Raw genomic sequence first — 21,224 nt, forward strand, 5'->3', positions numbered from 1 at the left:
AATTAATATGTTTGTTCTTGTAACATGTAAGCAGAGTCTTATAAGTAACTTTAATTTTCAAAATGAAAAAAAAAAGAAAAACTGGTAACGCCATAATAGACTCTATTGTCCGGAACTGTTAACTATGTTTTAGCCCGCTCTCTCTCTTCGCTCTCCATTGTAAACAAACATCACTGTGTACATGTGTTAGACTAAATCAGTATTAAACAAGTAACATTCAATTGCAGTTAAGTAATGACTTAATGCCCTTGTGTAGTTTCATCTTAACTGGCGCTCAACATTTTAAAAGGTGTCTCAGATATATTTTAAAGTAGTTATGTGTCGAATCCAACTATTGAGATGTGCTGTTATATAATTTCTATATTTCGTTTGTTATTGATTAAGTTATAAAATGGTTACAAAATCAAGTTATCACATTTGTACGCACCCATGCAGTCAGGATTCTACTTCGTCAAAACTATCTCCCCATTACGCCACCTATTTTTTTAAATCGTTATAATGGAAGCCATTGTAGTGATGACGCGCTGTCAATTTAGCTCTTGAAAACCAATCAATTTATCAACATAGCATCATTATGATCCTTATATGCCAGTTGTATTTTAAAAGAAAAATGTATCTACTAGCTATTGAGCATCATTTACTGTACTTTTATGCATTTGGTTAACTTAAAACTTTTGTCTAATTAGTTGTCAGGGGGGGGGGGGGAAGGGGGACTTAGTAAAGTTCAAAAATATTTTTAAAAATTATAACTAAATATTTCGTGGAAGGGCAGACAAAAAATGTTCACAGGTTGAAGACTAATTACCCTAGATAACACGCACAAAATATGATTTTTTTGGGAAGTTACGCATTTTTAAGATCCACTTGTAAAGTCTGTCGTACTTTTAGTAAACATTTATTATTCGAACACACCTACTTTGTTGTTATGACTCATTAAAAAGGTATTTCAGTTGACCATTTTATTTGATTTTTAATGTTATTATATCAACCTATAGCATAAATATATAAAAATAATAGAATCTGAAGCGAGATGATGTTTCAAATATTTTTCTTTTATAAGTTTTCAAGACAGAATAGTCAACTCAAACATGCCTGAACATAAAAAGGTATACTTGACTTTCTCTTTTTGATGAAGTTATTGCCCATTTTGGGGATTTTTTCCCAAAAAACTGTCGCTGGTGGGGGGGGGGGGGGGGGGAATGCAAATTATTGCTTTATAAAGATCAATCTATTATCTTTCTTTTAATTTTTTTTTTCGGCAGAATTTTTGCTTATGCACAAAAAAGATCCACATGTATTTGCACCTACTACAATCAGCTGTTGTGTGGAAATTTGTCTATAACTCAAAAGTTTACAAATACCTCGAAGCTCCATAACATAATTTAAGTAAAAACACATATATCAGTATATAAGATGAATAAAATCCTAAATTACGCACATTCATTAAACTTTTAAAGCCCATAGAAACAGATGTAAACAATTAAAAAATCAACAACTTGGCCTTTCTTACCTTCTCTAATAAACATTTCCATTTCTTTTATTTAAATTCAATATGGTTTCCGACTGTCATGGCATGCTTATTGCTTATACAGTTTTCTCAACATTAGGTTTCTATGGATTTTTTCTCATGATTCCTCATCGAAATCATGATTTCTTTATAGTTTAAATAGTTTGGAGTGCAGAAAACCATTGAAGTGGAATTTTATTTTGTCTGAATTCAAGAAGTGACAGGGAATTTTTTAAATAAAATTCTTTTATAGTCTTTGAAAAGTTAATTCAACTTTAACGTTTTGTAACCATTGCAATTGAGATGTACACAAATTTGTTAATCCTTGTGTTTATAGCGCTAATCAAACGCCTTCTAAATCTTCTTTTTAATAAAATTGCTTCATTTGAACAGTTTTCTACATTTCGTTAAAAGGTGAATAGTTTAAATGTCATAATATTTCCTCTATCCAGACAGTGTTGGTAATTACTGTTTATTACTGTTAGTGAGAGTTTAGTTTTATATTGTGTATTGACTCATTGGAAGGTCTGACTGACAGGAGCTTTTTGTTCATACTTATAAAAAGGTCAAATCTGTTCTAAATTGATCAATGATTAACAGATAATTAATTAACGGAGTTCGTCATACCACATCCCCTCATTTTTATACGCCCATTTACGGGACGTATTATGGTATACCTCTGTCCGTCCGTCCGTCTGTCCGTCGTCAACATGTTGGACATTAACTTAAAAATGCTTTAACCAATTTGCATAAAACTTTGGTGAATTGTTTATTTCTATTGACGTGAGCTACCTTTCGTTTTTTATAAAATTTTGATTTTACGTTTCCAAGTTATGGGGTTTTATTCATTAAAAAAAGGGGGATTTTCCAGTTTTCGGAAAATAAGTGAAGAATGCTTTCACCAACTTGCAAGAAATTGTGGTGAATTGTTTATATCTATTGACATGAGCTCCCTTTCGATTTTTATAAATTTTAGATTTTACGTTTCCGAGTTACAGGGTTTTATTCATAAAAAAAGGGGGGATTTTCCAGTTTTCGGACAAAAACTCAAAAATGCTTTCAGCAATTCTTATGAAACTTTATTGAATTGTTTGTATGTATTGATGTAAGCTCCCTTTAGAATTTTATAAATTTAACATTTTACATATCTGAGTTGTGGGGTTTTGTGATTTTCCAGTTTTCGGACAATAACTCAAAAATGCTGTCACCAATTCTTATGAAACTTTGGTGAATTGTTTATATCTATTGATGTAAGCTCCCGTTTTATTTTCATAAATTTCTAATATGACATTGAGAATTAATTGAACTTTATTTGTTTATAGTCTGATAACAGATTTACTAAGTATTGCACAACAGCAAGAAATCTTTAATTGAATATAAATTCAATTCATATAACCAATTTCAAGTTCTTTGACTACATTTATTCAGAAACCTATAATATGTCGACTATTTAATTACAATCCAAATTCAGACCTGAATCAAGCTTGAATATTGTGTCCATTTTTGCCCCAACTGTTCAGGGTTGGACCTCTGCGGGCGTATCTAGCTGCGCTCAGCGAAGCAGTTTATTTTGTTTGTTATAAAGAATGTGTAAAGCATGAGCAAGAGTGATTTCATACCTAAAATATCACATGAATATATTCCTAAAATAGTAATGCCATATACATGTACTGATTTTTATATTAAATGGTACCATAAATATGTCTTCCTTAAAAAAGAAACAGTTCATTTGTTACATGTTCTAATAACTTTGCAGCACAGATGTATTAATACACACTTACATATTAGTAAAAGCTACTACTCCAAGTTTCTCTACTACAAAGAACTTGCAATCGGTCATGAGACTTGAGTAAATGGTGATATGAAGTTGTTGTATTATTTCTTTGTAGATTTATTCCAATTATGGATGGACTCAATACATTGCTACAGTAGACTGGAAGAGGACAAAAGTAGTTCTGCTGACAGCAAGACATCAGATGATCTTGATCCACCAGTAGTTATTGTTGGTACTTGGAAAGATGCTGTGACCTCTGATGTAGAAGAGGTATTGAAAATCTACAAATGTTTAAAGGTTGCAAACACACTTCTACTGTTGTGCTTATTTGTACAGGTTCATGTTTTACTGATAGTTTATTGTAACCAGATCAGCATTATGACAATATATAATGAAATAACTTTATCAGTTTTAAGGTTTGAAATGTTTCCAGGAAAAGCAAATCTTATATCAAATTTTACAGAAGTTGTGGTCTTACAATAATTTATTTAATGTGATATAGTTATATGATTATCATATATGTTTATACAGCTTTAGTATTTACTTCATGTTTTCAAATATGTCCAAAGCATTCATTTATTTGTTCAGACCAAACAAACAAACAAGCATATTTTATTTTGTAGATTGACGATGCATGCCGAGAAAACATTTTTAAGTTTACGGAGAATATGTCAGAAGATCAACTAAGACATATAAGGCAAGAATACTTCATTTCCAATACAGAAGATGATCCCAGTGTATTCCAGAAAATACGAGAAGACATCCTAAACTTAGCCAGAAAAATGAAAAAATGGAACATAGATTATCCCTTAAAATTTATTCAGCTGGAAACACGACTTCAAGAAAAGAAGAAGGAGTTACCTATTATTTCCTTTCAGGAAATTCAGAATATTGCTACTGATACACCTAAGCCACTAAATGATGAAGAACTCAGATTGTTCCTGGAATTCCATCACGAGATCAGAGCTTTAGTTTATTTCAAAGATCTTCCTTCCTACATTATTTTAGATACACAGTGGTTGTCTGACGCTTTTAGATATATAGTTACTGCAAAGAAATTTAGAGCCATTAGTATCAAAAATAGAAAAAAATGGGATGAATTGTACAGTAGAGGCAAATTACATAGTGAGGTTTTAGAAGATATATTCAAAAAAAGGGATAATATGTTTTTCAAACACAAGGACCATATTCTGAATGTAATGGAGAGATTTGATATCATCATACGTCCAAACATGTCAGAGACTGCTGACGAAAAGCCTTGCTACTATGTACCTTGCCTGATTAAAAAAGAATTACACTGTGACATTTATGCAACATTTAATGTGACAGACGATACCTGTAAAAAATCAACTTGGTTATGTTTCAAATTTAGATTCAAGCCACCACATCTAATGAACCATTTGATTGCTTCACTGAGCCGGAAGTATGAAATTGCAGAAGTGATTGTTCCAAATAAAATAAAAAAGTCAGTTGCTCTTTTCGGAGGCATTGCAGTCTTTGAGTTACAGAAGAAAACATATTTAAGAAAATTGCTTGTAATGACATTTCCAAATTTTATTCAGGTTCAGGTTTTGGAATTTGGGAAAGATTCATTCATCAAAAGAGGTTTGTACAAAGACATTGGTGACTTCGTGACAGAGGAGTTAGAGAAGATAATACATACACGATTCAAGATGTCCAATGTAGAATTCGAGAAAAAATTTGAATGTGGCCATACAAAACCTGAATTAGTGACAGGATCCAATGAATTTAGTGAGGAGCAGATTACAGAATATCTCTGTGGGACATGTAAAACACCCCACACATTCGATGGCGAATGGTCAGAGATAGAAAGTAAAGCGCTGTCTGTAAGTGTTTACATATTGCATTAATACATTTGATTTAAATTTTTTCATGAAAAGTCACGGAAAGCATGAAAATGCAGTGATTTTCCTGCCTTTTTTTTGGGTCCGAAAATAGGCCCTGTTCCAAATTAGAAAAACCCTAATTTTTTCCCAAATGAACACTGAAAATTCCCAATTTAATCAAGTTGTAGCAAACAGGTTATTGATTATTTTATTGTTCGTATGAGGTAGCCCTTGGCCCATAGAGACACATGTCCTGCCTTTGGAACTTGACGGGCTAGCAGAGTTGGAAGACTTAAAAAAAAACAAATATAAATAGCCCTCTGAGCTAGTAAAGGAATTTAGTTAGTGTCAAATCCTGATGATATATATATTAACATGCACCAAGAAAAGAAAATGAAATGGTAAAAATTGGTCATGATAGAAAATTGGAATTCAAATAAATAACCTCATTAAACCATGATTAAAATAATGATTTATTTTTTCCCAATTCACACGTTTTACGACACATTTTTCCCAATTGCCTGGGGCCCGAGCCACATTTGAAAAAAGGTAGGAAAATCACTGAAATGTTTGTTTGTTAATTATTTTGAAACAAAAAAAAAGATAAACCAACCACATGTTGATACCACATATACAAAGGAGGAATAAGTCATTATTTGGTCCCTGAAATTACGAAATGTGTATGCTTTGCAAAACAAGGTTATAATAGCTGTATTTATATATGAGCAGCCTGATATAACCTTGACACTTAAGTGAAGAAATGTCAGTTGTGATTTTGCTATGACGCCATGAAATGCATAAATGAGAATAAATGGATGTTTTACTGACTGAGGGTTTTTGCCAACATAGATATTATTCAAGACTTTACCCAAATAGATATTTTACACATGTTTTCATCTTTAAGAAATCGTATTGTAGCCAACATTATAATTAATTTTGGCTGAAATGATTAATATAATTATGAAATATTACAGAGAAGAACAAATTATATATATGGAAGATTAGACTTCACTTGTTGGAAAAAATGTATTAGGTGCATTAAAGACCTAGTACATTAATGTCCTAGATTAGCATTCAATGATTGCAATATAACATCATATATTGATTTTGATGCTGCTGTGTATGCGGAGGAGGCATTAAGTTTTACCCTTGTAAGACTGTATGTCTATTCATACGTCTGTCTGTACGTCCCAAAATTAGTTTCTCTCTCTTACTTTTGTTTGCTTCAACGAAATGTTATGAGGTTTATAGACAATGCTTATTTCCAACAAACACAGATCAAGTTTGAATTTGGATGGGGTCACTTATACCGTTCTCGAGTTATGTCCCTTTATAAGTGGACAAATTTTCAAATTTGCTGTTTCTGCTGGTTTTCCACCAAGCACAGATCAAGGTTGAATAATGGTAGAGTCACTTTTGCAATTCTTGAGTTATGTCCCTTTGTAAATTTAAAAATTACAGGTATTGCTGTATATTTATAAGCAGGGAAACTGTGTTCCATCGTCACATTTTTTAAAAGCATTGGTAGCTGTACTTTAGGGAACCATATATGTCTGTACTACATTTTGTAAACTAATCCTCACCCTTAAACTAAACCTAACATTAACACTAGCCCTATTCCAAACCTACTGAAACTCTTACCTAACCCTGAAACCAAATCTGAACCTTTTTCTTAAGTTCAGGGTCCCATAAAGTTAAAGAAGACTGTTTGAGTAATTGAAATCATAAATCTATTATAGCACACTTCCGCTTAGGTAAACCATAATAGATATATGATATAACAGAGGCAGATTAGGGTCGGTGGTTCTTTCCGGGTGCTCCTGCCTTCTCCACCACTAAATACTGACTGCCACGAATTAGCAAAATAGTGTTGAAAGTGGAGTTAAACATCAATCCATGACAAGGGCAGAAAAGTTTTACAATGTTAGGTTATACCATCATACCATTATAAATCAAACTGTCAGATGACTCCTTTTATGATTTTTACCAATTTTGGTTGATTTTGGGTATCATCTTGAAAACCAGATTGTCAGTTGTCTCCTTATAAGATTGTTAAACTTGAAAGACAATTGTTGCCCCTTATTTGTGTTTTTTATACAAAAGCTATAGTAGACAGAGAGTTACTCTTCAGACAAAAATCATCAAAAGGACAATATATACGTGATATACAAATAAGTTAGTTAAACAACATTTTTAAGAGAAACTATAAATAACAAAAAATGGTCAACATCTCTAAATATAATAATGACATCTTTCAGGATAATTATGAGAAGAAACCGGGACAGAGAGGACTTGCCCTGATTGTTAACTTCATGTTCCATGGTGGGACAAATGAGAGAAAAGGTAATTTAAAATCAAAATTTATTCATTGGATCATGTTTCAGTCAGTAATTAGTCAAATTGTTAGAATGAGATGATTTCTCATATTTATGTTCTGTGAATTTGAGTTCAGGTTACATTCATTATTGTATGAAAGACAGAAAAAATTTGTAAGCGTTCCGCGGAACCCAGTGTCTCACCTACTTTATGAATCTAATAAATGTTTTAAAAACTTTAACTGCAGACTGTGTAATGTTAACTGGAAGAAAAACTTAGTCCATTTATTAGATATATACGAAAAAAAATGGAAATAAATTTCCTTCTAGATACTAGCTTTTGATCATAAACAAGCTTCTGTCCAAGTTTGGTACAAATCCAGGATAGTTTAAGAAAGTTATTTAAATTTTTCAAACTTTAACCACAGAGTGCATGTAATGTTAACTGGCAGAAAAACTAAGTCCATTTATAAGTAAAATACGGATAAACAGGATTTTTGTTTTACAAATTTACTTCTGGATACTATCGTATGATCATAAATGAGCTTCTGTCTGAGTTTAGTTGAAATCCAGGATATTTTAAGAAAGTTATTAAAATTTTAAAAAACTTTGACCACAGATTGAATGTAATGTTAACTGGCAGAAAAACTAAGTCCATTTATAAGTAAAATACGGATAAATAGGATTTTTGTTTTACAAAATTTACTTCTACATAAACAAGCTTCTGTTCAAGTTTGGTAGAAATCCAGGATAATTTAAGAAAATTTTTTAAATTTCCAAAACTTTAACCACAGAGTGAATATTTGTGGACGCCGCCGACGACGGAATGTAGGATTGCTATGTCTCGCTTTTGCGACAAAAGTCGCAGGCTCGACAAAAATCAATTATACAATACCTGTCTGAAATTGTAAATATCTGATAAGCCACAATATTAAACAAAATAAAGTATTGAAATCTTGGTATTTGTTCTTATAATTGACAGAATTATTACTCAGTTTTTCATTTAGTAATTTATAATAATGCATGTTTCGAAGTAATTTTGTGTGTTACATTTATCCAACTTTTGATTATTATGCAATGCAATTTTTATACTCTGCTAAATGAATTGACAGGATACTGTGATTTTTGTGCCCATTGGTTAATTCATTTGTTGTTGTGTCGTTTGTCTGAATATTGTTTCTCCGACTTTTAAAACAAGAGGGTGGATTACTTTGAAACACTGACAGAATCTTAATCAGTTTTCTATGTAGTGCAGGGATGCTCAATAACCAAACATTTGACAGGGAAGTATACATGGCTGATGAACTATAGGGACAAAACCAAATAGAAAAGCCAAAAAAATATTAGGTCAGTATTGCCTCAGGGAGTTGCAATCTTAGTTTTTTAATAAGATCAAATGAAAATTTATCAATGGGAAATTATCAGGGATAAAATGTAATTTAATTTATTTCAATTAGAATATTTCTTAAGGTGTAGTTATCTGATGTGTATTGAAATATGCTTCAGTGAGGTATATTTTAATCACAGGGGAGGATATTGTATTGAATCATGGGGATATGTAAGCGATATTTGATATTTTAGCACCAAAATATAACTCATTTGCGTCTGTTTTTACCAATTGTAGCACCAGATGCTTAACCAATCTAAGCGCCAACTTAGATTATCTTGCCTAATTTAATGACAGACATTTTATCCATTTTCACTTATTTATAGAATAAAATAGTAGAACAATAAGTTTTAATGTTATACATGTATAAAAGCATAGTATTAAATTGTTATATATCATTAATATGCGGTTAAAAAGGTTTGAATATTTTGCACATTGACATATATCATATAAAGCATACACTAGTAAAATGACAACTTTCAATGTCAGAACTACATAAAATAAAAAATAGTCAAATAGTCTGAATATTTTGCATAAAAAATATTTTAGCTCATATACAAATGTTAAATGAACAATTTTGATTTCAAACATCATACTATTAGAAACTAATATTTCTTTGAAGGGGTATTACCTGTCAAATTCATGTTCATCGATTTGTCTCAAATTCTCATATATACTTGATTTATGGCACACTAAAACGGATATCCAAATTGTAAAACGTCTAAAATGAATATTTTATGATTCATGTACTCAACAATATGTATCAGCATTTCGTGTGTATTTTAGTCTAGACACCATAAAATTCACCATTTAGGTGACCTCCCAAGAATGCGGACGGTCATCAGGTCATATAACCCAAAATAAACATAAATATAGATATAAGTAGATAGCGAACATGTGCAATTGGATTTTTGTTTACGTCTGTTTGGCTTCATATTATAGGTTAAAAAAATATGTTAACCTGTCAACCTCTGAAACTGAAAATGCAGGTCATAATGCGTACAAACTTTTTCTGTCCGTAGCAGAGGGGGCATTAAGTTTTACCCTTGTCTGGCTGTACGTCCGTCCGTACGTCCCAAAATTGGTTTCCGTTCTCTAACTTTAGTTTACCTCAACCAAATGTTATGAAACTTATCCATAATGCTTATTACCACAAAACACAGATCGAGTTTCAATTTTGGTGGCGTCACTTTTACCATTCTAGAGTTATGCCCCTTTAGGAATAGAAAAATTGCTGAATTTTTTGTTTCCATTCTCTAACTTGAGTTTGCCTCAACCAAATGTTATGAAACTTTGACACAATGCTTATTACCGCAAAACACAGATCACGTTTGAATTTGGGGGTGTCACTTCTACTGTTCTACAGTTATGCCCCTTTACAAATGGAAAAATTGCTGATTTTTTTGTTTCTGTTCTCTAACTTGAGTTTGCCTCAACCAAATGTTATGAAACTTTGACACAATGCTTATTACCGCAAAACACAGATCACGTTTGAATTTGGGGGTGTCACTTCTACTGTTCTACAGTTATGCCCCTTTACAAATGGAAAAATTGCTGATTTTTTTGTTTCTGTTCTCTAACTTGAGTTTGCCTCAACCAAATGTTATGAAACTTTGACACAATGCTTATAACCACAAAACACGGATCAAGTTTGAAGTTTGGTGGTGTCACTTTACCGTTCTAGAGTTAAGCCCCTTTACAAAGTGAAAAATTGCTAAAATATTTGTTTTTGTTCTCGATCTAACAAGTTTACCTCAATTAAATGTTATGAAACTTATAAACAATGCTTATTACCACAAAACTCAGATCAAGTACAAATTTGGGTAGCGTCACTTTTACAGTTCTTGAGTTATGGCCCTTTATAACGTTATATGCAAGCGGGGGCATTATCTGTGTCCCATGGACCCATTCCCCATTTATTTTAATATACTATAACATATGCATATACCACTGAGCTTCCTAAAAATAATCACTTTTGTATTTGTTAAGTATATAAATTTTTGTCATTAATTTAATATCTTTCTAAAGCAATGCCCTTTTATTTTTTTATTCACACTAGTTTACTTAATGAATGTCATAAACCCCAGCTAATCAATTATTGCTAATGTGCTCCTTTACACAGGAGGAAGAGAAATAGAAAGAAGTTATTGTGTTTCCTTTCAGTGTAATATCTAGAGCATATGGATTTAATTTAAAGCTGACAAAATTATTCTCTCCAACAGAAAGAACATTTAAATTGTCTCTAACCAAAGTTTTCCTTTAAATGAACTTTCGGAAATGCTGGTGGATTACTCTGGTGTTATATTGTCGTTGCTAAAATGTCATCATAAGTTGTTTTGAATGTTTTAATCAAATGTATTATACCAGCAAATTCAGTAGCTAGCTGCATCATATTTAGCAAGGTACATGTTCACAATGCTACGCCTGCTTTCTTGTATATTAGTCCATTGATGTATTGTTGCTCTCTGGTGTGAGTTGAACGTTTCCTTACAGTTATGTCATTATTACAAGAGTTGGATTATTTATATTTCTAGATGTTGGTCATTTGATATATTCACTAAATACCTACTGGCAACTTCATGAAGCTAAATGTAACATCAATGTTTTTTTTTACGGTAGATGAGATATGGTATGACGTTACAATACGACAAACGTCCAAGTCCTCAACATTATTATCATGGTTCAATGTTTTTTTTTTTAAATCAACATGCTAAAGTTTTTATTCTTACGCCAGTTTCTCAAAGTCCAACATATAATACTACCAGGTAATTATTTTCGTTGATTTCATAATCAATAAATTGAGTATAAGTGTATGGATGTGTAAGACATTTTACCAACAGGTTCCATACCACGATAGGAGGGTTGGGATTGATATTGGCTTTTATTGTTACAGCTATTTTGTAATTAGGGGCCAAAAACAATTATTTGTCTGGTTTTAAACGGGCACTAGATACGAGATATATCAAAAATCTAAAGTATGATTTTCTTTTTTGTTCAATCATTAATGAAAGTAAAGTAGTGAAGTGAAAATTCGCTTTTAGCAGCCAGCATGGTTCAATTTTGTCAAATTATGCTAAGAAACATTGATGATGAATTATTCACTTGCAAGTGAATAATTTGACGTCATTGAATCCTTATATTACTCATATGAACTTCAATTTAACCCCTTAGCAATAGCTAGAGATGGATAACGCATGAATTGTGCATGTTCGGTTATTTAAAGGAAAAGAATGTCAACAATGAAAGTGAAACATAGGTATATCATCTGACTGACTGATTCGATCCTCAAAAAATCATTCTTATACAGGTAAAACCGATGATCAACATATATTTTTAATCTAAAATATGAAATTAAACAAACCTAGAAAAATCCAATTGCACGCGTTCGCTTTCTAATTATATATATATTTATGTTTATATCGCTTATATGACCATCAGAGTTCTCCGGAGGTCAACTCGATAGTTAATTAGATGGCGTTAAGACTAAATAACACACGAAACGAAGCTACATATTATCGAGCCCATGCCCTGTAGGTTATTTATTTAAGACTTTTTATAGTTTGGATACATGTTTTACATGGTTATATGTCAAATATGAGAATTTGAGTCAAATCGGTGAACATGAATTTGACAGCTAGTGCCCCTTTAAGACAAGAATTGATATCTGAGTGGGGGGGGGAGGAGGGGTCTTGGCCCTAACCATTAATAATTAGGGGTTGAAAAGGGGCCAAAACTATTTTTGTGGTATGCAGGTAATAACTTGAGGATAAGTGTATCGATCTCTATTAAATTTTAGCACATGGTTTAATACCATTTCGACACATTTTTCAAATTGGTCCAAATAGGGTTCCAAAATTGAACTTTGTTTGATTTCATCAAAAATTGAATTATTGGTGTTCTTGTGCAATGTAGCAGTGTTTTTAATTTTTATTTTGGGCCCGTTTTTCAAACTGGTCCACATTAAGGTCCAAAGTGACCATAATTAAACTTAGTTTGATTTTAACAAAACACAATTTTTGGGATTCTGTTTATGCTAAATCTAAACATATAATTAAATTTTTGATTTTGGGCACAGTTTCAAGTTGGTTAAAATTGAGGTCCAAAATTAAACTTGATTTAATTTTGACAGAAATTCAATATATGGGGTTCTTTGATATGCTGAAACTAAGTGTGTATTTAGATTTTTGATTTTGAGTCCTGTTATCAAATTAGTTCACTTTAAGGTCGAAAGTATCCAAAATTAAACTTTGTTGAATTCTTGGGGTTCTTTGATATGCTGATTACAACCATATATTTAGAATTTGGATATTGGACCATAATTGGTCATGTTGGTAAATGTCCATTTTTAAATTATTTAAGTACTTAGACCACATTCATTCTGTGTCAGAAACTATGCTATATCAAATATTTAATCAGAATCTAAATTTAGAAATGTATTGTGCAATTAATTGAAATTTTAAGTTGAGTCATAGATGAAAATAAAACAGCATCACATCTAATTTTAGGAAAGAAATTATGTATAGATATACATGTAGTTTGAAATTTACTCTTCATTATGAGATATTTTGAATAATATCTAACATCTTAATAACCGTATCATAGAAATTACATATTAAAAAGAATGAAGGAAAGTTTATAATGAAATTCCCCTACACATTACAAATAGAAATAATTTAGTTTTTATCCTATAAAACTACACATAATTTGTATAAAAGATTTTTATACGACCGCAAAATTTTGTTTGCGTCGTATAATGCTATGGTGTCGTCGTCGTCGGTAGCGTCGTCCGAAGACACATTTGGTTTCCAGACAATAACTTTAGTTTAAGTGAATGGATCTCTAAGAAATTTTACCAGAAGGTTCAATACCACAATAGAAAGATTGGGATTGATTTTAGGGGTTATGGTACCAACAGTTAGGAATTAGGGGCCAAAAAGGGGCCAAAAACAAGCATTTTTGTAGTTTCCAGACAATAACTTGTGTGTAAGCGTATAGATCTCTCAGAAATTGTACCACAAGGTTCCATATCACAAACACTACAAACTGCTCCGAGTCTGAAAAGACCAGTTTTTGTGCTCGACCAGTAGAGTCAAGCACACATTTTACTCGACTAGTCTCGACATTGTCTCGACAGTACTTAACTGTACTTAATTGTACTTGACTAGGTCTCCACTTTACTTAATAAGTCTGATTCAGTACTTGATGATCTTGGTGTTGTCTGAAATGGTCTCGACCAAGGCTCGACCAGTCTCGACCTGTCTCAACTAGTCTCGACTCAGTCTCAACCAGTTTCGACCTGTCTCTACTAGTCTGGACCTTCAAATTTAGTTTTCACTGGTGTAAATCAGCTCATCTAACTAAATCATATATAGATCTTACTAAATACCAGTCTATTTGTTAGTTTGATTCATTGCTGTGAAATGAAAGATATTAATTAATAGGTAAAAAAAAGATTAAAATTCAGATAGGCATCTTTAATTTTTTTTATAACTTTTTCAAATCAACTTGGATTTTCATCAAACTATGAAGCTATCTTAGTAATATATTGATCTTACTGAATCCCAGGTCATTATGTAGTTTGATGTATTGCTGTCAAATTTAAGATTTAAATTAATCTAGGTAAAAAAAGTTAGGATTTGCAGTTCGGACAAAATTCAGACAGTACACTTTAATTTTTTTTATAACTTTTTCAAATCAACTTGGATTTTCATCAAACTATACAGCTACCTTGGTAATATATTGATCTTACTGAATCACAGGTCGTTATGTAGTTTGGTGTATTGCTGTCAAATTTAAGAATTAAATAAATCTAGGTAAAAAAGCTAGAATTTGGAGTTAGGACTATATTCAGATAGTACACTTTAATTCTTTTTATAACTATTTCAAATCAACTTGTTTTTTCATCAAACTATACAGCTATCTTAGTAATATATTGATCTTACTGAAACCCAGGTCATTGTGTAGTTTGGTGTATTGCTGTCAAATTTAAAAATTTAATTAATCTAGATAAAAAAACTAGGATATTTGAAATATATCTTTTATTATAATTTGGGATAAAGTATATATGATATAGTTATATAATTTCTTAAATGTTTTATCCCTTTTTTATATATATAATATGAATATATCAAAAAGGGATCAAACTTTAAAGAAATTATTAAAATATTTCTTCTGATTAGTGGTGATGTATAAAGCAATACCTCCTGCTTGGGGAAACTTATTAAAAAGATCACACCTACCAGAGAGTTTTAAATTCTAAATAACATTCATTCAAAATTGCAACATCCTGTTAAACTTAAATCGCAGGGCTTTTTGAATTCACTATATAAGTAATACACGAGTTTAAGAAAAGTAGGGCTTTCTTTTTACCTGTAAAACGCACTTGTACTGAGGTAATTAATCCATATTAAAGTGGTTCTTGTATGCCATGTCTTTAAATTTGACAAAAATAATTTTTAGATATGATTAAAATACATTTTTACTGTAATTTTGGAACACATTTCGTTTTTTAAAAGGTTATCAAGGATTGTTATGAAAGTTCATAATTAAGTCTCCCAAACGAAGTTTGGGCAGACTTATTGGTTTTGCTCAGTTATTATTATTATTAAGTCGCCAAAACGGAGTTTTGGGGACTTTATGTTTTTGTCCCGTTTCTTATTATTATTAAGTCGCCAATAAGTCGCCAAAATGGAGTTTTGGGGACTTTATGTTTTTGTCCCGTTTCTTATTATTATTATTAAGTCGCCAAAACGGAGTTATGGGGACTTTATGTTTTTGTCCCGTTTCTTATTATTAAGTCGCCAAAACGGAGTTTTGGGGACTTTATGTTTTTGTCCTGTTTCTTATTATTATTATTATTATGTCACCCGATCGACAATGTCGGGTGACATATTGCTTTTCCTCTGTTTCTTTTTCCCTATTATTATTATTTTTCTTCCACCTAATTTTGTCCGGCAGTTTTCTCAGAGGCAATGGAACCAATCTTCATGATTGTTGAGCATAATGAGGACCACCATCAGTGGAGTTGCAGTGAAACTTTAAAACTTAAAAATGGCCGCCGTTTCCATGAAAACAGCAAAAATATGATAAATATTTTTTTTTATTTTTGATGACTAACTTGAGAATGCCTGAACTAAAAATCTTCAAATTTTTATACAACATAGGTATCCACTATATACAGGTTTTGGATGATTTTGAGAATCATCGGAACTACTGTATTGCCATGGAAACTGGGGAAAGGTTTCCCATTTAAACCCTATGGGAAAAACCTTAAAGTAGCATTTTCTCTCTTAAAATGGTAGGTCAAATCCATTGAAACTTTGATGGTATGTTCCCTCCCATGTACCAATGTGGCATCTGTCATTACAATTTTGGGAATGGTCTTTGTTGCCATGGAAACTAGCAAAAACGTCAAAAATTTCAAAATGCACCAAACTTAATATTACTTTATATAAATGCTAACTGGCATGTATAGATAAGACTTTTGACTTTGCAATTTCCAAAATGGTCGCCGTTGCCATGGAAATAGCAAATATGTGTAAAATTTCAAAAATGCTACAAATGTTCTGAAAATTTACAGAAAGATGTATAGCCAAGCATATATGTGCATTTACTGTTTGAATTTCTTTGAAATGGCTGCCGCTCAGTGGCAATGGGGGAAGGGTGACATCCGCTATTGCTTGCAATGGCAAATCTAGTTATTATTATTATTCTTCTTAACCCTAATTTGTCCGACCATTTTCTTCCAAGCCTTAAATGATGGAAACTTTATATTTGGTATGATGTTGGGGTAGTATCCCTAGGGGTGCATTCACTATTTTTTATTTCAAATGGGGGTCAACTTGGCACTATCTGGGGGCCGGAACATGGGTGGGGTCATTTTTCGACTATTGATTCGCTACTGGTAGAACCTTTAAGTTTTGTGTAATACAAGAGACCGATGTCCAGGTGTCCATTCCACATTTTTTATTTCAGCCTTGGGTCATCTTGGCATTATTTTAGGGGGTCAATTTTCATGGAACATTCTAGAACAATAGTCATGTGATTAGTCATGTGATAGTGTTGAATTATTCCTATGTACTTTTTATATTATATAATGATAGATTATTACAGGTAGCACCATATGTAGCGGTAATTTGACTTTGCAATTTCCCAAATGGCCGCCGTTACCATGGAAACTGCAAAAATGTGTAAATTTTTTAAAATGCTTCAAATTTAATGAAATTTTACTGAGATGTTAACGAGAGTATGTAGATTTGGAATTTCCAAAATGGCCGTCGTTGCCATGGAAACAACAAAAATGCGAAAAATCTAGATTTGGTCCAATCTTTATGAAACTTGACAGTAATGTGACCTGTCATGTGTAGATGTGCCATCCGACTTTGGAATTTTCAAAATGGCTGCCGTTACCATGGAAACTGCAAAAATGTCAAAAAATTCAAAATGCTTCAAACTTAATGAAACTTTACACAAATGTTGACGGTCTTATGTAGATGTGGCATTTGACTTTGGAATTTCCAAAATGGCCACTGTAACCATGGAAACTTGAATGCCTAAATTTGAAAATTGGTCCAATTTTTATGAAACTTGTAAGTAATGTGACCTGTCATGTGTAGATGTGCTATCCGACTATGAAATTTCAAAATGGCTGCTGTTACCATGGAAACAGCAGAACAATGGTTGGGGCCGTTTTGGCGACTTTTGTGTTAGCATCCTAACACAGGATTACTTGTTAGTATTATTATTATTATTTTTCTTCCACCTAATTTTGTCCGCCCGTTTTCTCAGAGCCAAAGGAACCAATCTAAATGATGGGGCACTATAACAAGGAACCCTGACTTTCGAGTTGCAGTGCAACTTTGGAACTAGAAAATTGCTGCCGTTACAATGGAAACAGAAAAAATGTGAAAAAAAAATAAATATTGCAAATCCATTAAATCTTTCATTATGAGACCCAACTGGATGAATCTTTAGTGGAATGTAGCCTGGCATGCCAAGATGTGTTGACCATATTTAGAAGTTCCAAAATGGCTGCCATTACCATGGAAACTGGAGAAACATTTACCATTAGCCCTATGGGAAATTCTTAAAATCAGCATTTACTCACTTATAATGGTAGGTCAAATTCCATGATTCTTTCATGGTATATTCCTGGTCATCTGCCAAAGTTGCATCTGTCTTAAAAATTTAAGAATCGGTCACTGTTACCATCGAAACAGCACAAGTTCAAAAATGTTCAAAAATTTCAAAATGCTCCAAACTTTATGAAACTTAATATAAATGTTAACTGGCAAGTATAAATGAGACTTCTTGCTTTGGAATTTCCAAAATGGCCGCCGTTGCCATGGAAACAGCAAAATTTCAAAATGCTCCAAATGTTCTGAAAATTTACAGAAAGTTGTAAAGCCATGCATATATGTCCATTCACTGTTTAAAATTTTCAAAATGGCTGCTGCTTAGAGGAAATGGGGGGAAGGGTGACATCCGCTATTGCTTGCAATGGCAAATCTAGTTAAGTCGCCAAAACGGAGTTTTGGGGACTTTATGTTTTTGTCCCGTTTCTTATTATTAAGTCGCCAAAACGGAGTTTTGGGGACTTTATGAATTTGTCCCGTTTCTTCTTATTATTATTATGTCACCCGATCGACAATGTCGGGTGACATATTGCTTTTCCTCTGTTTCTTTTTCCCTATTATTATTATTATTATTATTTTTCTTCCACCTAATTTTGTCCGCCCGCTTTCTCAGGGCAAAAGATACCAATCCGAATGATGGTTCACTATAACAAGGAACCCTGACTTTCCAGTTGCAGTGCAACTTTGGAACTAAAAGATGGCTGCCGTCACCATGGAAACTGAAAAATGGTGAAAAAATATAATTTTGGAGTTCGCTGAATTATTTGAGAATGCTTAAGCTTAAAATCTTTAGATTTTAATACAATGTAGGTGCCCACTATATACTGGTTTGGGATGATTTTGGCAATCATTGGAACTGCTATGTTGCCATGGATACTACACCAAAAATTTCAAAAATATCGAAATGCTCAAAATTTAATAAAACTTCACAGTAACGATGAGCAACATTTGTAGATAAAGAATTTGGCATTGGAATATCGAAAATGTCTGCCGTTACCATGGAAACAATGCAAAACAGGTCAAAATGCTCAAAAAACCTTAAAGTGGCATTTACTTTCTTAATATGGTAGGTCAAATCCATTGAAATTTTGATGGTATGTTCCCTCCCATGTACCAATGTGGTATCTGCCAATAAATTTTTGGAATGATCTCTGTAACCATAGGATCCATATAAAATGTCAAAAATTTCAAAAATTTCAGAATGCACCAAAATTGATGAAACTTAATATGATTGTTGACTGGCAAGGATGGATGAGTCTTTTGACTTTGGAATTTCCAAAATGGCCACCGTTGCCATGGGAACTGCAAAAATGTGAAAAATTTTCAAAATGCTTTCAAATTAATGAAACTTGATAGGATTGTTAACTGGCAAGTAAAGATGACACTTTTGACTTTGAAATTTTCAAAATGGCTGCCGTTGCCATGGAAACGGCAAAAATGTGAATTTTCTTAAAATGCTCTGAATGTACTGAAAATTTACAGAAAGATGTACATGCATATATGTGCATTCACTAAATTTTTTGAAATGGCTGCCGCTAAGTGGCAATGGGGGAAGGGTGACATCTGCTATTGCTTGCAAAGGCAATTCTAGTTATTATTATTATTATTATTATTCTTAACCCTAATTTGTCCGACCATTTTCTTCCAAGCCTTAAATGATGGAAACTTTATATTTTGTATGATGATGGGGAAGTATCCCTAGGGGTGCATTCACTATTTTTTATTTCAAATGGGGGTCAACTTGGCACTATTTGGGGGCAGGAACATGGGTGGGGTCATTTTTCGACTATTGATTCGCTACTAGTAGAACCTTTAAGTTTTGTGTAATACAAGAGACCAATGTCCAGGTGTCCATTCCACATTTTTTTATTTCAGCCCGGGGTCATCTTGGCATTATTTTAGGGGGTCAATTTTCATGGAACATTCTAGAACAATAGTCATGTGATTAGTCATGTGATAGTGTTGAATTATTCCTATGTATTTTTTATGTTATATAATGATAGATTATTACAGGTAGCACCATATGTAGCTGTAATTCGACTTTGGAATTTTTAAAATGCCACCGTTACCATGAAAACTGTTAAAATTTGAAATTTTGTTAAAATGCTTCAAATTTAATATATTTAAAAAGAGATGTTAACGAGTGTATGTAGATTTGGAATTTCACTTTGTAATTTCCAAAATGGCCGCCGTTGCCATGGAAACAACAAAAATGCGAAAAATCTAGATTTGGTCCAATCTTTATGAAACTTGACAGTAACGTGACCTGTCATGTGTAGATGTGCCATCCGACTTTGGAATTTTCAAAATGGCTGCCGTTACCATGGAAACTGCAAAAATGTCAAAAAATTCAAAATGCTTCAAACCTAATGAAACTTTACACAAATGTTGACTGTCTTATGTAGATGTGGCATTTGACTTTGGAATTTCCAAAATGGCCACTGTATCCATGGAAACACGAATGTCTAAATTTGAAAATTGGTCCAATTTTTATGAAACTTGTAAGTAATGTGACCTGTCACGTGTAGATGTGATATCTGACTTTGAAATTTCAAAATGGCTGACGTTATCATGGAAACAGCAGAACAATGGTTGGGGGCTGTTTTGGCGACTTTTGTGTTAGCATCCTAACACAGGATTACTTGTTATGTCACCCGATCGACAATGTCGGGTGACATATTGCTTTTCCTCTGTTTCTTTTTCCCTATTATTATTATTATGTCACCCAATCGACAATGTCGGGTGACATATTGCTTTTCCTCTGTTTCTTTGTTATTATTATTATTCTTCCAATGATTTTTGTCCGGCAGTTTTTTTGGAGCCAATGGAACCAATCTTAATGATTGTCTACTATTATGAGGAACACAAAATTTCGAGTTGCAGTAGGTCTTAAGAACATAAAAAATGGCTGCCGTTACCATGGAAACAGAACAAATGTGAAAAAATCCAGTTTTTGGTTTTGGTGAACTATTTGGATATGCTTAAACTTAGAATCATTATATTTTAATACTATGTAGGTGCCCACTATATACTGGTGTTGGATGATTTTGGCAATCATTTGAACTACTATGTTGCCATGGAAACTACACCAAAAATTTCAAAAATATCAAATTTGCCCAAACTTAATGAAACTTCCCTGTAACGATGAGCAACATTGGAAGATGTGGCATTTGGAGTTAGAATTTCCAAAATGGCTGCTGTTACCATGGAAACAATGCAAAAAGGTCAAAATGCTCCAAAAACTTCAGGGTTTGGTGAAT

General features: G+C 32.5%; 1 protein-coding gene across 4 annotated transcripts in view; it reads left to right on the forward strand.

Annotated features, from left to right (window-relative positions):
• LOC127731865 (uncharacterized) overlaps positions 1 to 21,224 on the forward strand; it is a 136,671-nt gene that overhangs the window by 76,160 nt on the left and 39,287 nt on the right. For all 4 annotated transcript variants that reach the window (XR_007995855.1, XR_007995856.1, XR_007995857.1 and 1 more), the window contains exons 5-7: positions 3,397 to 3,551; positions 3,905 to 5,128; positions 7,387 to 7,471. Coding sequence is in view for 1 of the 4 variants with exons in the window: in XM_052240731.1 (XP_052096691.1) it covers positions 3,397 to 3,551; positions 3,905 to 5,128; positions 7,387 to 7,471 (1,464 nt within the window). In the remaining 3 variants the exon portion in view is untranslated. The remainder of the gene's footprint in view (positions 1 to 3,396; positions 3,552 to 3,904; positions 5,129 to 7,386; positions 7,472 to 21,224) is intronic.

The sequence above is a fragment of the Mytilus californianus genome, unplaced genomic scaffold (assembly GCF_021869535.1).
Source record: "Mytilus californianus isolate M0D057914Y unplaced genomic scaffold, xbMytCali1.0.p SCAF_21, whole genome shotgun sequence".
NCBI lineage: Eukaryota > Metazoa > Mollusca > Bivalvia > Mytilida > Mytilidae > Mytilus > Mytilus californianus.